At 44.3% G+C, this 15,080-nt stretch overlaps 1 protein-coding gene across 1 annotated transcript in view; it reads right to left on the bottom strand.

Annotated features, from left to right (window-relative positions):
- The window catches only part of tmeff1a (transmembrane protein with EGF-like and two follistatin-like domains 1a), a 108,181-nt gene extending 94,423 nt beyond the window's left edge, over positions 1-13,758 (bottom strand). The window contains exon 1 of the mRNA XM_085254353.1: positions 12,870-13,758. Coding sequence (XP_085110479.1) covers positions 12,870-13,017 — 148 coding nt within the window. The 5' untranslated portion in view covers positions 13,018-13,758. The remainder of the gene's footprint in view (positions 1-12,869) is intronic.
- Positions 13,759-15,080: the final 1,322 nt, after the last annotated feature.

The following is a 15,080-nucleotide window of genomic DNA, read 5'->3' as shown; positions in this document are numbered from 1 at the left end:
TCCAAGAGCCACAACAGATTTAGAAAGTCCACATCCAGCCAGTTGACAAACACCCTTTATTGCCTCGTGGAAGACAATTAAAAGTGTCTGTCACCCTGTAGCGCTGCAGATAATTGGTTTGCCCTAAACTCAGCCCGCAAACCTGATCGGCGGATAATTCCTCCTCAGCTGGAGAGGAGCGACGCCGGGAGAAAGTGAATCGACATCAGTGAAAACACCACGCGGGTTGATCCGATCTGTCCTTCACAAATATAATCTGTCGAGCACACTCTGTGCTGGCATTTCAGTTTTGGGTTGCACTGACTCAGAGTGAAGCAGGTGGTCTCCGTGATTCTGCAAGTAAAAGGTCAGCATGACTTCAGGCTCCATTTTTATTTGTGAGACTCGAATAAACTCCAAAAGAAAAGGAAGGTGATGCAATCCAAAATTCATCGCTCCCACTTTAACCCACAAACTCTTGTTTTTGGCATTTTAAAAGAACAAACCCAGACCTCTGAGGCGGTCCGATCACCCTGACCCACAAACTCCAACAGCTCAACCTGAAGTTCCTGAAATCTTCAATCCTTTTACTGATAAAGTGCTCAGTTTGACTTTCATTATGAATCCAGCTCTTTTCTTTACAGCGCTGCACTTTTACTCGTCCACAGACGCACAGATTTACTTCCTCTATAGTTTGACTCGAGTTAAGATGACTGAAAGAGAGCCTTTGTTTAACAAGAACAACCTACAGGATATAAAAACGTGGTGGTGTCTGCAGACGCCTGCTTTTCCCCCACAGAGGGTCTTGTGTCCACCTTCAGTCGTGTTGGTTGGTTCTCACGGGTTAATTCATTTTTAGGTGACTTATTTTTTAGGTGTGAAGAAATTCACTGTCAGAGACTCTTCAGATCAATACATGCACAGTGTTTGTAAAGTTAACAGCCCCAAGTAACTGTGTCAAATAATCGAGATCTCAATTTTGACTAAATCAATTGCAATTAGTGGTTCCTGCAACACTGGAGCAGCCCAACCACCGAGGACACAGGATTCACCTTCTGGGAAGACTACGATGACGAGGGAGACGGTGGAGCAGAGGTGAGCGCCGTTTCCTGCTGAGTTCAAATCCACCGAGGGGCTCACAGGTCCGAGTCATCACTGGAGACAATCCTCTAACCTTACTCGGACCATTTTCCCTGAAAACATCCACCAGGTCAGCGATGATGTGGGGACAGGAACTTCAACAGCAGACACAGATTCCTGACGACGGGCCTTCAACCTAAAAAAACCTACCAAATGAGACGTGCAGAGCTGCTGTGGTGACTGCTCGTGAATTTACAGCATAATGTCAAAATAAATGCACGAGACTTCATGTGAAAGGTAACACCGTCTAGTCTAAGACAATCTCTCTACTCTCCGTCTCTCAGTCCTGTAAAGACGGCTGTTAAGACATGAATACTTTAAACGTCGTATAAAATGACATTTAAAGCTGAAGAATGAGGATCTTAATGCTTCTGAAATTAGAAAACAAGCTCAGCACAAAGACGACATCCAGCCAGCCACAGCTAATGCGACCTGACAGCAGATCTACGACAAATGAAGGTCTGATTCACGGCTCCCTCCGGACTCCGTTATGTAACAGACGTAAAAGCCCTGAATCAAAGTGTGAACCGGACTTCATACTTTTCTGCAGACCTTCTGGAAAGTGGCAGGTCTTTGGAGGCTTTAAAAAGCATTCGCTGTGTTGTTGTCTAACGTTGGCGGTCAAAGCAAACAGAACATTCAGTTCTCACACCTTAGAGGCTCCGGTGACGAGGACAGAGGGGAGGGTGACGTCCGTTCCTCTGCCAGCAGGCTTCACCAAACCACAAATATTTTATTCATTACAAGGAAGATTATTTTGTCACAGTGTCCCAGAACCCATAATGAGATTTTTGAATCTCTTGTTTTGTCCCAAAAGCTCTTCAGTTTTCTGTGATGCAGAACAGAAAACTGCTCAACAGCACATCATCAGTGGTGCAATAACAGTATAAATACTGAGGTAATCGAGTTAGTTCTGCTCGCAAACAAGCTCTGAAAACAGACGCGCTCCGTCGCTGTCTTGCTCTGACTTTGGTGAAGTTTGGCGAGGTCAGCTTCACATTAGAATAGAATAGAATTCAACTTTATTGTCATTGCACATGCACAGGTACAGGGCAACGAAATGCAGTTTGCATCCATCCAGAAGTGCTTTAGTGATATAGATATATTACAATATATACCATTCATCCACCGGCTGCAGGTTTTGAGATGTTCTTCATCTCTGGTGCAGTCAGAGCTCATCAAGCTCAAACTTCTGTCGGGGTTGTTTCTGCTACGTGCAGATTATTAAAAACAAAAATCTTAATCTAAACAAGCCTAAAATTCTGACAGAGGATATTTCAGTTCAAGAGTTTTCAAATAAATGACTAAATCTGTATTAAGGGGCTCATTAAAACGTTGAAGTGATTTCTTCAGCGTTGCTTCGCATTCAGACTTGTTCCCATCCTGCTAAAGAGTGTTATCTCACTTCTAATTCATATTTAATACTCGAGCTTTCAGCTCTTTGAGCTCTTAAAAGACAAAAGACATGAATTCAGATGACAACTTGTCAGCTCTCCAACTGCTGCTGTCATGATAATTTGGGATCCTAAAAATTGGGCTGTGATACAGAAAAGGCTGAGAAAATGACTGTTCTGACATTTATTTTGTACAAAAAGACAAAACTGCCGTCAAATTAAGTGCAGAAATGTTCCCACCAACTCCTGAGCTATTATTTTCTCAAAGAGTAGAAAAATCAATTTTCAATTTTCTCCATTTGACTCCAGCGACCGGTCCTGCTCCTTTCTTCTCCGTGTCTCAGGAGAAGAGAAAATTCTCTGGGAAGTTTTCGGGCTCGTCGTACCTAAACTCGTTAATTATTCAAATTAGGAGACAAAAAGCAAAGTTTAACTCAAATATCTGGAGTTTATTCAGGATGCGATCGTCCAGGAGACGATAAAGACCTTCTGACATGAAAAACGGAGTCACAGAAACAACAAGTCCTGAGTGTAATCATCTCAGAAACTCCCAGCGCTGCCTGTGCTCGTGTTTATGAAACAACAGACGTGTCATCAATCAGGAGCATCTGCATGGAAACACTTAAAACTGCCTGATATGTACAATCCTGGAGGAGGTATTGTGTCTGTGCCAGAAATATGATTAATGTTGTTTCTGCTGCTATCTGCTGTGCTGTGAAAAAAAAGATATTTTGGTTGTTTTTTCCTCACAAGGGGACCGAAGCAGAAGGAACATCTTGTCATTTATCATCTGTTTGTTTCTGCTTCATTACGAGGAATAAAACGCTTGTTAAACAGCCAAAACACACACACGCCATCACCCAAAATGCAGCTTTGTGTTTGCGTCGCTCCTCATCGTCAGCTTCAAACTGATACTTCTGCAAAGACTTTAAGGAGAAATAAAAAATGTGGACACCCTGTGCTTAAAGCCAAAAGTGAATCCTTAGATGTTTGTGCATTTCCAGATTTTAATCCCAGGGTTTTTATTTCTGCAAGAAAATATTTGTGGGAATAAAAAAGGACTAAAGCTTCCAGCGCAGACTCGTTAAACCAAAACCCTCCTGTGATTGCTTTGGTTTGGTTTCTGCCGACTACCCACCTGTCTGCAAACACTCACCAACTACTTGCTGAGACTCAGAGAAGTGTAGCACAAACAGGAAGTGGACGACATTTGACTTTCCCCTGTTTCATACATATTCCGTGAGTATTTGGATCCATGCAAACTTCCCTACAAATGTGGGAATTTAATGAAATAATTGCAAGTAGGGATTCAGTGCAGGCCTGTATGCATAGATCATGGTCGGGGAGGTCCAGTGTTTGACGTAGTCAGATCTGGCCGCCTCAAAGTATTGATCATTCCCGGGACGTAAGAAGGCAGCCTTCAGTCTCGACCGCTTCGTCTTCCCTGGCGCCGCAGTATTCTGCTCCAGATGGGACATCGACATGTACAAACCACCACCTACTGATCAGTTCTCTGGAAAACAGCGTCACCATTCCTGGAAGCTCCCTCAGAGCTCAGGCTGCAGATAGTAAGAGAGAGTCTTTTGCTTTTAAAGACTGAAGTCTTTCCCAGTCGAGCATCATTAAGAAATCCAGATTCTTAGGGGCTTTTTTTATTGTGGCTGCAAGTTTACAGTGATTTTATTATCCTATCAGCCTTTAAAAAGTGATATGATCCTAAAACAGGGAACCTAAGACCGGTTTTCTTGTTGAACTTGCATTAAATTGAGACTACTCACTGGATTAAATCCTGTTTATGGGTTCTTCACTTCCTCTCAGACTCTGAAAGGCTGCCGGAGTTCCAGCTGAAAGGACGTAACTCTTGCTGCAGGAATAACCTGATTTAAGCAGCAAATCAATGTCCCTGAAAACGCAGTTATCATCAGATCTTCCTGAAGCTTAACGACGGGACAGTGATGCTGATAAGTGTGCTACAGCGCTGCTCTGACCACTCAAAGCACTTAAAACACACATGTTCATACAGCTCTTTATAAAACCACGCGCGCTGTAAAGCTTTCAGAGTCTCACTCCGCTGCTTTGTGTTTGTAGTTTAAGCTTTATTTCAGAAACGTGCTGCTCTGCCTCTTTTCTGGAAACTCACTCATACCTCACATTGATAAACCTGAGATGATCGAGCTGCAGAACCACCTTCATGTGACTGATGTTAGTTCGAGGGAGGCAGGATTCAGTTAGAGCCGGGCCTATAATCAAAGGCCTGGTGGCCTGGGAACAGTGAGTCAGCTGTGCAAGCTGATTGGTTGGCTGTTGGCCCATTTGAAGGAGTCATGGTGTTTCTACCAACTGATTCACCCGAGATGCAAACCGTTGTTTTTCTTGCTGTCACTGTTCAAAGTTTAAAATCGTTGTGATTTTAAATTTAGACAAAAGTTTTTAGTGGCTCCCGTCCGCCCCGACTCGTTTCACACAGCGACGGGATGCTGAATAAAGAAGACGCTAAAAGGGGAGCTGTGTGTGCAGACTCGACAGACAGGCTTGTTTTGTTTGCCTCCATCTTTAAATTTAATCAGATTTCTGGTAAACTTGGCCGCAGGCTGTCAGCAGCCGTCCTCCCTCTTTCTAGCTGGGACACCTGCAGCATGCTGGCAGAGTCTAAAGAGGGGAAAGCATGTCCTCCACTACTTTTATATTATAGTTTTAGGTGCCGTATATACAGATATCGATTTATTGTGCATTAATCATTTAAGCTGTTATAGATTTGTTGTATAGAATATTAGCCTACGAGTATTTGAAGTAACTACAGCTTTGTGGAGCAGTAAGTCGGACCTGCCTGCACGGTGAGGTGAAAATGTTACAACTGCTGAGAGCAGGTAAATCCATCACTGACTATTTTTGGGAGAATTCTTATTTTATTTTGCAAATTTCTGAATAAGATCACAGGATAGCGCCTCCCTCCTTATTTATATTGAGCCAGAGTGGAAGCTGCACACAGACACTGACGTGTGTTTGGCAAAGAAACCTAAAGAGATGCAAAGCACACAGACTTTACTTCCATGAGCTGCGCAGCCATATACTGCGACTCACTTTTGCATTTTTTTATTTTTATCTGTGGTTAAACCGACAGGAAGTGCGCTGGATATCATGTTACCAGCAGCTGCTCTTTCAAAATAAGAGCGAGGGGATTGTTTAAATCAGCTGTGGATGGCATTGTTATTTCAGATGGATTAAAAACTAAAAGCTGACAACCCAAACATATTTACATGTATTCATTATAGTGTGTGTGTGCGAGAAACGCTGTCCTGTCAGTTCTTGATTTCAAATGCAAATTATTCATGTCGTCTCATTATCATGTTGAAAAACAGGTCACCAAAGATTAATCTGCCTCATCGCTGATGACATTACCACAGCGACACCTGAACCACAGCCCTCTACCTGCTCGTCACTATTCTCCTCCACCCCTCCAGCTTGGCAGGAAGATTACTGAGGGGTGTATGTCCTTCTCATCATCAGCTGCTCGGCTAAACGGCCTCCGAGTGTAAACAGTAAACAGCATCGACAGAACATCAATATTCATCCGCAGCTCTGTTCATGTCGGAGCCGCTGCTGAAAATTTAATCGCGCCCGTTACACTTTCCCCAAGTAAATTTGTCGTGTTTGCGCTGCCTGGCACACACGTACGAGCCTCTGAGCGTGCTCCGTGGGGCGAGGCGGAGGACTTTGAAAGGATCTCCCAGGAGGCGAGCGTTTAAAAGCCTCGCGCAGGGCCAAATTATACAATATGATTTCATTTATCTTGGCGAGGGTGAGTGAGCTCCGTCCCGGCTGTCAGGGAACATAACCCGACTCAGCCCGAGCGAAGCGCCCGACAAAATAAAAGCAGATCGTGACTAAGTGCTCCTCGTCCTGTCGGGAAACAGCCGACTGCTATTAATTACAGCCCATCTCTGCTGACATTTCCCCAGTTTTCAGGTGACATTTGGGCGAAAATAACTGTAGAGTTTGATTTCTTTCACTTCTTTGCTCCACCTGCCCGTCCAGGCACTCGTCCAAGTCCTGCCATTTTACTGTATGAGATTTATTACTCATACTGCAGCTGTGTAAGTAAGAAGTAGAGCAGGGAGCTGGAGAAAGCCACAGGAATTAACTTGTTTTGACCAAGAAATAAAATACTTGTTGTGTGCCACGGGTTTCAAACTTAAAGCTTGAACGACCACAGTCACAGCGAGACTACAAACAGCCGACACAAGAAGGACAGATTTACAACTGACGTCTCATTTCCTCTGAGTTTGATCAAAATCTTAATCTATAGGTGGAGCTAAATCTCCACCTGCTTCCATTAAACCAATGCAGATGAAGAAAAGGCGAACGAGCAAATATTAATAAAGTAGAGAATAAAATAGGCAACATGACAAGGATTTCTAATGGGTACAAATTCTACCTGAACTCAGAAGAGCTGAATTTTTACAAAGGTTTTCGATTCCATTTATTTAAAATTATATCATTAAAACTCCAGTTCCAGACTTTCAGCATTTAACCATTTTCATGCCACCGATCTTGGATCCAGTCATAGGCTGTTTACTGGACGATGGGGCAACATTCAGTTTCAGGATTTTCCTGATAGAGTCGGTCATGACCAGAGGTTCCACTTCCCTCCACACGTTACTGAACCTGGATGCAAAAATTGTGAAATTTTCAAAAAGGCAAATACAAAGCTCAGAGTTATTCAGGTAAAGATGCTTGTTTATTTGAAAAGGAAGTGAATCTATTTTCAATGATGAAAGATGAAAAAAATGATGGTTCCCACCAAAGATAATCACCAAGTCTAACATCTGCTTCATCAGATTAACTCGATGACATCACTCAGATCCAGGAGCAGAAAAAAACTGCTTCAAACTGAGTGTCAGGACGATCAGAGACCTTCATACTGACCTCGTTTTCCAAACTTTGACCGTGTTAAATATGAACATCCACGACTGGAACAGGAGATATATGACAGGAAACAGAGAAATAAGGAGAAACAGAATAGGCCCTTTTAAGCATTTAATTGGCTGAAAAACAGCTCTAAACCACATCCTCGGATACAGCGAGGGGAGTCTGCTGAACATATGTACCCTCCAGAAAAATAAGCATCCCAAATGAAATGGTTGGTAGGCCACAAAATTACACAGTACAAACATATGGAGGACAGAGCTGACGTGCAAGCAGCCGACTTCAAAGTCTGAGCTTCAGACTCGCCGATCTTACTTGTTCTCGCAGTAATCTGCCGATTATGGCAGAACGTTTCACCTGCGGACGACTTTATGTCCAAACACCTCACCTGAACAAACAAACAAGACGAGAACCCTGAAAAGTCGGCGTCTCCGTGGGCCACGCTACATTTACTGTCTTCAGACAGAGTCGCGGCATCGCTGCACAGCTCGAGCTCCCTGCTGCTTTTCAAACCTTCACAGCTGCATCAGCATAAATCACATCTCTAAAAAGTGAAAAACTGGGCACTTCAGGGTTCTCCGCATCAGCTCTAGAGAGGGTGCAAACGTTCTCTACCACAGTCTGGGAGCACCGTTGAAAATAAATATATTTGAAATATGAAGACAAACTGCTGGCCAGTATTTCCCCGCTTCAGCACAAAGCCTTGACTATTGTTTGTGATGATTCTCCCCCAGCAGCTCCCACTTTCACACGTGAAGGTTCATAAATCTATTTAAGGTTTTTGGCATTTTTTCCTGTGGAGCTCTTTGTAATTATTTATGGTTGGTGTGTTTTTCATTCATGGAATTGCAGACCTTGTATATTTAACTTTTTTATTTATGAAATCTTCCAATGTCAACAAAAACAGCAACAATGCAAACTAACAAAAGAAATCCCCTGGGTTTGGGTAAAAACCTGGATGAGTGGATTAATGCATCACTGAGTCGTGGTGTTCTCCAGCAGATACAGATTTCTTTACCGAATCTTGGTTTGAATCAGTCGACTTGCAGCTGTCGTGTTCCTCTGAGGGCTTGTTGGGTTGCGGTTGTGCCGTCTTGTCCTGCTCTAACTGCCATCTTGGACTACAAACAGAAGTCCTGCTCCAGCTCTGGACATCCACCCGGAGCTGGTGGAGAGCTGCTTGTTTGCTTCTACACCAAGGTCATCGAGCTGAATGAGGACGACCGTCACCAGAAGCCAGACAGAGTTCATCCACAGAAGATGAATTTCTGATGTCACAAGTTGTTAATGATATTAATTAACAGAAGAACACCTGAGTGTGTCTTCGTTGGCGCGCCACAAGTGCAGTCCAATTCAGCTCACAGACAGGAAACACATGGATGTGTGATACAGGTCCTGATACACTTCATACAGGCTGAAGAGCTGCCCGGTAAACAGCTCACGCATCCATCCCGTCCACGTTCTTTGCCCAAATTTGCTCTAACTTAAAGTAACTGGAAACGACGGCAGCAAATGGAAACCAAACTCCAAGCTTCACGTCGCCCCTCAGCAGCAGATGGCTGGTGCCACAAATGCTTTTCCACATCTTATATTTTACACTTCAGTACCAGAGAATATTGGTTCGCTATGAATGCTCGATGTTTCTCCAGGGCTGCATTTTCCCTTCAAACCCTGCGGCACGCTGCTTCCAACAAAGTGCCAAAACCCATTTTGTTCCGTCTCTCTCGAGACGGCAGAAGCTCGTCGTTTATTCTGTTTTTCAGACGAACACCAGTTCTGAAAGAAGCGCCGTCAATTATTATCTGGTATCAAGACTCAGTCCTGTGCCACGCGCTTATTGTTATGCATGGAGCGCTGACTGTGTGAATTAGGCTTTCCGTGCTAAAAATCAAGGTATTTGGTTTGTTTAGTGACTCGGAACATTTTCATTTGCCTCTGCAGAACGTGGCATTATGTTCTGATGAGGATCGCGGCGCTCGTCTGCGAGGAAAACGCTCCATTTCTTAATGCAAACACCGCGAGTGGCCCGAGCAGAAACAATTCAGAGGTTCATTAATAAAACATGAGCGAGGCGGGTTATTCCAGAGTGACAGCTAACACTCATTTACATGGCTGCTGCTCCTTTCCTTTAAATATTTCATAAAAGAAGAAGAACAGAGTAACGGTGCAATGAATGCATGAATATTAGATATTGATGCAGCAGGATGCAAACACGATCGCAAATAGCATCGACTAAAATCCCTGTCAGAGTGCATTACGCTAAGAGTAAGTGATAGGCTTATAGAAGCTCGGTGCTCGCTCACCGCAGAGGTCACGATGAGGGTGTTTCAGGGATGCTGGACGTGAGCGGCAGCTCATTGTTTTATTATATGAAAGAGCTGTGGTGCTTCTAAAGGGAAAATACCAATATTTTCACTTTCCTCATAAATGTGATAGTATCCAATAGTGCATTCAAACTAGATTTACATAAACAGTTTTAGTCTATATATAATCAACAGTTAATTAGTTGTAACAGCTAATTCATTTCCATGATGAAAACAATCTGGAGGCAGAGGCTCAGTCATTAGCAGCACATTTAAAGCTTTAATATTTAAATTTTCTCGACTATAAAACATTTCACGCCTGGTTCAGGCTCCTTGTAAAAACAGAAGCTTCCAGTCAACTTGTTCTCAATAGTATTGTTTTCATAAATGACTCTTTTTACTTGAAAAACATCCACGGATACTCGGCACACCAACAGAAGACCCCAGAAAGCCGATCCTCACAGTTTGAACCTGGATAAAAACGATCCCAACAGTAACACAGTCACGAGTCAGTATTCTGCTGCTAGTCTGCTGTTAGCTGGTTTGCACAGCTTGTTCTCACACTCCATGTGCAAACAACCACCGGCCAAAACAGCGATACATAAATGAGACTGTCCAGGGTTCCTACAGGCACCAGAGAGTTCAGAGTTTTTAAGGTGTTTTTCAAAAGATCTGCATGAACTTTAAGTCCAACAAACCAGGAGACATCAGCCTCCTGGTTCTAGTGCTCTGTGCCGAGTGTATTAAAGCGTTAAACGTTTCCTCATCTGCATCCACAAAGGGAAACGTGTGGGAGCTGCCTCATAGTACCATCTCAAACACTTCCTGCACAAAGTAATTTCACAGAATTCACATGTCCGCTTGTCTTTGACAGTCAGACAACTTGGCTTTAAAAATTATGCATGTTGTTTCCTCTGTTAGCTCGTGTGATATTCATGCTCATCAGTAAATTATTGAAAAAAATCTGTAAGTGCTTGTTTTCAGAAAAAACGATGAATAAAATCGACTCTCTTGACGCCTGAAACACTGACCGAAGACTTTTAAATACCAACTATTTCCATATTTTCAGATGAATTAATTTAATACATTTCAAGACTCTTTAAGGACCTGCAGGAACGCTGCTAATCGTTTACTGTCAGTCATGTAAGCTGTGCAGCGTCTGAGGGACCGGCGTGGATTCTCTACATCTTAGTAGTTTAGTGTGATGCTGAGGTACGTTTGCTAACATGCCCTGTGCTCCTGCTGGCAACTCGGCAAGAATGAAGAAGCCATGATGAAAGAGAAAGAGGAGGAGGAAGAGTCGGATACATGAGTGTGAGATGCTGTTCTTCCAGTTTATAGATGTTGTTGCAAACTGATGTTCGTGTCAGCTTTCAGTAATTTTCTTTAGAGATGAAAACAAGTCTGAATGTCCTTCTTGCTTTCAGACAACCTAATTCACTTTTTTGAGATATACTGTCGAGACTTATAAAACAGATGCATGTGTGACGTGTTTGAAATTTGCAGAACGTTTGGAAGATGAGCAGAAGTCTTCCTCAGAGCTTCGATCACTTTGGAGGAGTTTAGTTTCGTCTTGTTAGTGTTTCGTGATTTCTTCGTGCTTCTCTTTCCTCTCGGCTGCGTCTCCCTGGCCTGAATCTGATGGAGGTTTCTTCCTTCCCACTGTCACCGAGCACTGCAGAGGGACTCAGATATTTGGAGCCATCTCTGATATTTATCTTGCAATATGAAGCTGTATATTAAATGTGTCCGATGCATTAAAACTGAACTGAGTGGGCTCACATCAGTCAGAGCTGGTACCCGACTGCCGTCCCAGGCAAACAGAAGAGGACAGAAGAGTAAATCATGTGTATGTGTGAGTCAGCAGGGATTGTATTAAATGAGAAAAGCAGAGATTAATTATTTGAATGTGACACAGGCCGTCTGAGAGCCTCGCTGTGTTTTCCTCCCATACATAAAGACTGAATATAAGAAATGAAGTGTGTGACACCGTGGGGGGTTCCACTCAGAGTGTCCCTCCACCCAACTGCTCCCCTGAAACCTGCACGCCTCTGCTGGTGTTCCTGTAAATGCAGTTTTAAAGCTGCATTTTCACCTAATAAGCAACTTTAAAATCATGAATCCAAAACTGGAGAAGTTCATTAAAATCAAACAAGTTACTGCTTTTCTCCCTGAGAAAAAATAGAAATGCAGCTTTTGCTGTTTTCAAGACATTAGAGAAGCAAACTGTACCAAAAATTTCAAGGTGCTCTTAAAACATTTTATTTTGCATTTGATTCTTGTTTTTATGTCAATAACTGAACCTGCTTCTGTGGAGAACAGATCAGCTGCTCGGTTTCTTCATTAACGTCGGTCTTTAGTCTGGTTTCTTTCAGAATTTCTTTCTCTTTGTTTTACAGGTTTGTGTATGTTAGTTTGTCCATGTTTGAATATTTTGTTTTTTCCCCATTTTTAATGTTTTCGTGTCTGTGAAGCCCTCTGAAACTTTACATGTGCAAATAAAAGCGACTCAACATTCCTGCTTCAGAAAGCAGACGGACTGTGAAACAGGAGGAAAGAGCTTCAGCCAACAGTTTGGCCAAATTTATCAAAAGAACAGCAGGAAAGTTTGAGACAGAGACGCCTTAAAATAAAAAGGTTAAATCTAAACTCTGAGTTAAATTAAATGAAAAATAAAATTATAAGTACAAAACAACAACAACCCACAAAGTGACTGCAGGCCACACGGATCCAATCATGACAACATGGACCAGATATACAACTCGGATCAGCTGTGATATTGTAAACAGCTCTTTAGGAATAAATGCGTGGATACTCCAGCAGATTAAATTCACAGCTCACAGACTAAACTGACTCGCAGCAGCAGGAACATTAACCCGACTCTTCATATTTCAGCTCGAAGCTCAAACAGGCCAACAGACACGGACATGCAGGACAATGAGGATTCAGTGAGATTCAAAGGTCACCACAGCAGCAGCGGCTCCAACAAGTCCCCGAATCACAGAAGACGTGCCCACGGGAATATCACACATACAGACCCGCGCGCACATCTCGGCATCAGATTAGGATTATTCAAAGCACAGAGGCTGATTTACAGCAGGAGGGGTGGAGGAGGTGGAGGTCTTACCTGTGCAGTCCTTTCCTTTGCCTTTGCACTCGCCGCTCTGAGGATAAGACCCCCGAGCCTCCAGCAGCAGAGACAGCAGGCAGGCGGACACCAGGCACCGGACGACCCCGCCGGGACGCCCGCGATGCCTCGCAGGGCCTGACAACATCGCGAAGAAGCCGATCAGACCTGCAGACGCCAGCGGGACGCAGCGCTCGGATGTCGGTTCAGGTGGAAAGCACAGCTTAATCCCGGGTGCAGCAGGCGGAGGCTGGCTCACACTGTGCCCCACTGACGGAGAGCGCAGAGGGGGGAAGGTGGAGGAATGTGCGGGTAACGCTCGCCGGATCCGCGTTCAGGAAGTCTGGGAGGCGGTCCAGTTCGTCCGGGCAGGGAGCATCCTCCCCCTGCGTCCGCGCCTCTATCTTCAGGCAGACCGAGCTGCACCGGCTGGATCCGGCTGTCTGTCTCGCGCCGCACACGAAACGATCCCGCGCGTCGTGGATCCGTCACGGAGCTCAGCGGGGCGCTCCGGCTCACAGACGCGCTGCAACCACAACAAAGAGATCCGGACCGAGAGCAGGGAGGACGGGCGGGCTGGTCACGTGAGAGGACGCAACGCTCCCCTCCACCTCCACGCCCCTGACGCACGCGCGCGCGCACGCACACCTTGAGCTGCAGAAGGCTGCAGTGAAAGAAGCTCCGGCAGGTCGCGGACCTGAACCCGTCAGCCCACATCCACGGCCGGCAGCACGTGCGACACCGAACGTGACCGTTTTGTTCAGTATCGTTAACGATGCAAGAAGGAGCACGTGACACTTTAGAAGGAAGCGTGTCCACTCAGGACGTGAAATCGTTCCGGTGGAGGCTGCTGTTCCACCAGCAGCTGCTCGGAATCCGCTTCAGACAGTTTTCACATTTTTCTATTAAGAAGTCCCGGGAGAGAGGCGGGAACGATCTCACGGGAACGATCTCACGGGAACACGCTGCTGAACTCTCCTGAAAATAAAAAGTCACGTGATTAATAATCAGCACGAGTCACGATGAATTGATTAACAGATTAGATCGATTGATGAAGAGTTTGTGCATCAAATGAAGACTCTGTGACTCTGTTATTGCACCTGCGTGATCATCAGTCCTTCGTGGACACTTGAAACTGTTTTAGAGTTACTGCTGAACTTTCTGTTTCCCTCTGATCTCTTAAAAACATCACTTTTATGTCACTGAGACTTTCTAGCTGGATAAATAAAGGATGGTCACTTTGCCAGAAACTGATCACAGCTTCTACCTCGTGACAAAAACGTTCTCTGTGGCTCGACATGACTTCATGTCATTGATGGGAGAAATGTTTGACACCTGTTTCACAGATTATAGGCCAACAAGTCATTTACAACGGTTTAAATATGGGCAAGGTTCAAATCTGGCTGGCCCACTGATCAATAAGAAATCATTTCATACAGGATGATGTATTTTTGAAAAGTATTTGTTTTAAACGCTCCTCAAACGTTGATGCTGTTCATCTGGAGGTTCCCTCACTCATCAAAGTGACTTCAAATGACTTTGGGCTTTTTAGGCTTTCCAGGATCTTTTCCTGGATCTTTTAAAGTGCTTTCAAACTAAGGGTCAGTTTCACACTGCACAAAGTCCAAAGACTGTTTTACTCAAAAATCATCACGTTGGTGCTGAAACTGGAAAACAGTTTAGTTCCACAGACAGGCTGGTTCTAAAAACCAGTCGGTCCCCACAGTGACTGGGTCACTATCTTCGCTGTGACTTGAACACAGCACTGCCTGGTTTCCTTCACCTGAACTGAGTCACCAAAGCCTAAACCCCAGTCGGGAATCACCACCGTGGTTATCAGCACTCACCGCTTTAGACTCTGAGCACGCTCATTAAAAAGGGGCGTTTCATGCCTCATATGACTCCAATCAGAAATGTTATCAGATGATGATGATTCATTAGAGTTAACTGTTTAACACTGAGCAGGTTTCACATTAGAGCTCTGAAACTTTACACCTGAAAGGTTTCTGTCCCACAGTCTGACGAAGCAGACGGAGATCACTTCAGTTTGTCTGCAGGTCAAAGTGCAGTGATCTGTGTTCTAGTTTCCAGTGGAGTGAAACAGACTCAGCAGCAGATTAGAAAATAAAAACATGCATCATCAGGTTAAACCAGGCATCCTCCAGTGAGTCTGTATCTCTGCCTTCGTTTCATGCTTTTAGTAGCCTCAAC

This window comes from Mchenga conophoros, linkage group LG18, assembly GCF_057382185.1.
Source record: "Mchenga conophoros isolate Kocher_MC1m ecotype Shallow Benthic linkage group LG18, M_conophoros_male_GT1.1, whole genome shotgun sequence".
In the NCBI taxonomy this organism is placed as follows: Eukaryota; Metazoa; Chordata; class Actinopteri; order Cichliformes; family Cichlidae; genus Mchenga; species Mchenga conophoros.
This window is presented reverse-complemented; position numbering and strand designations above follow the sequence as displayed.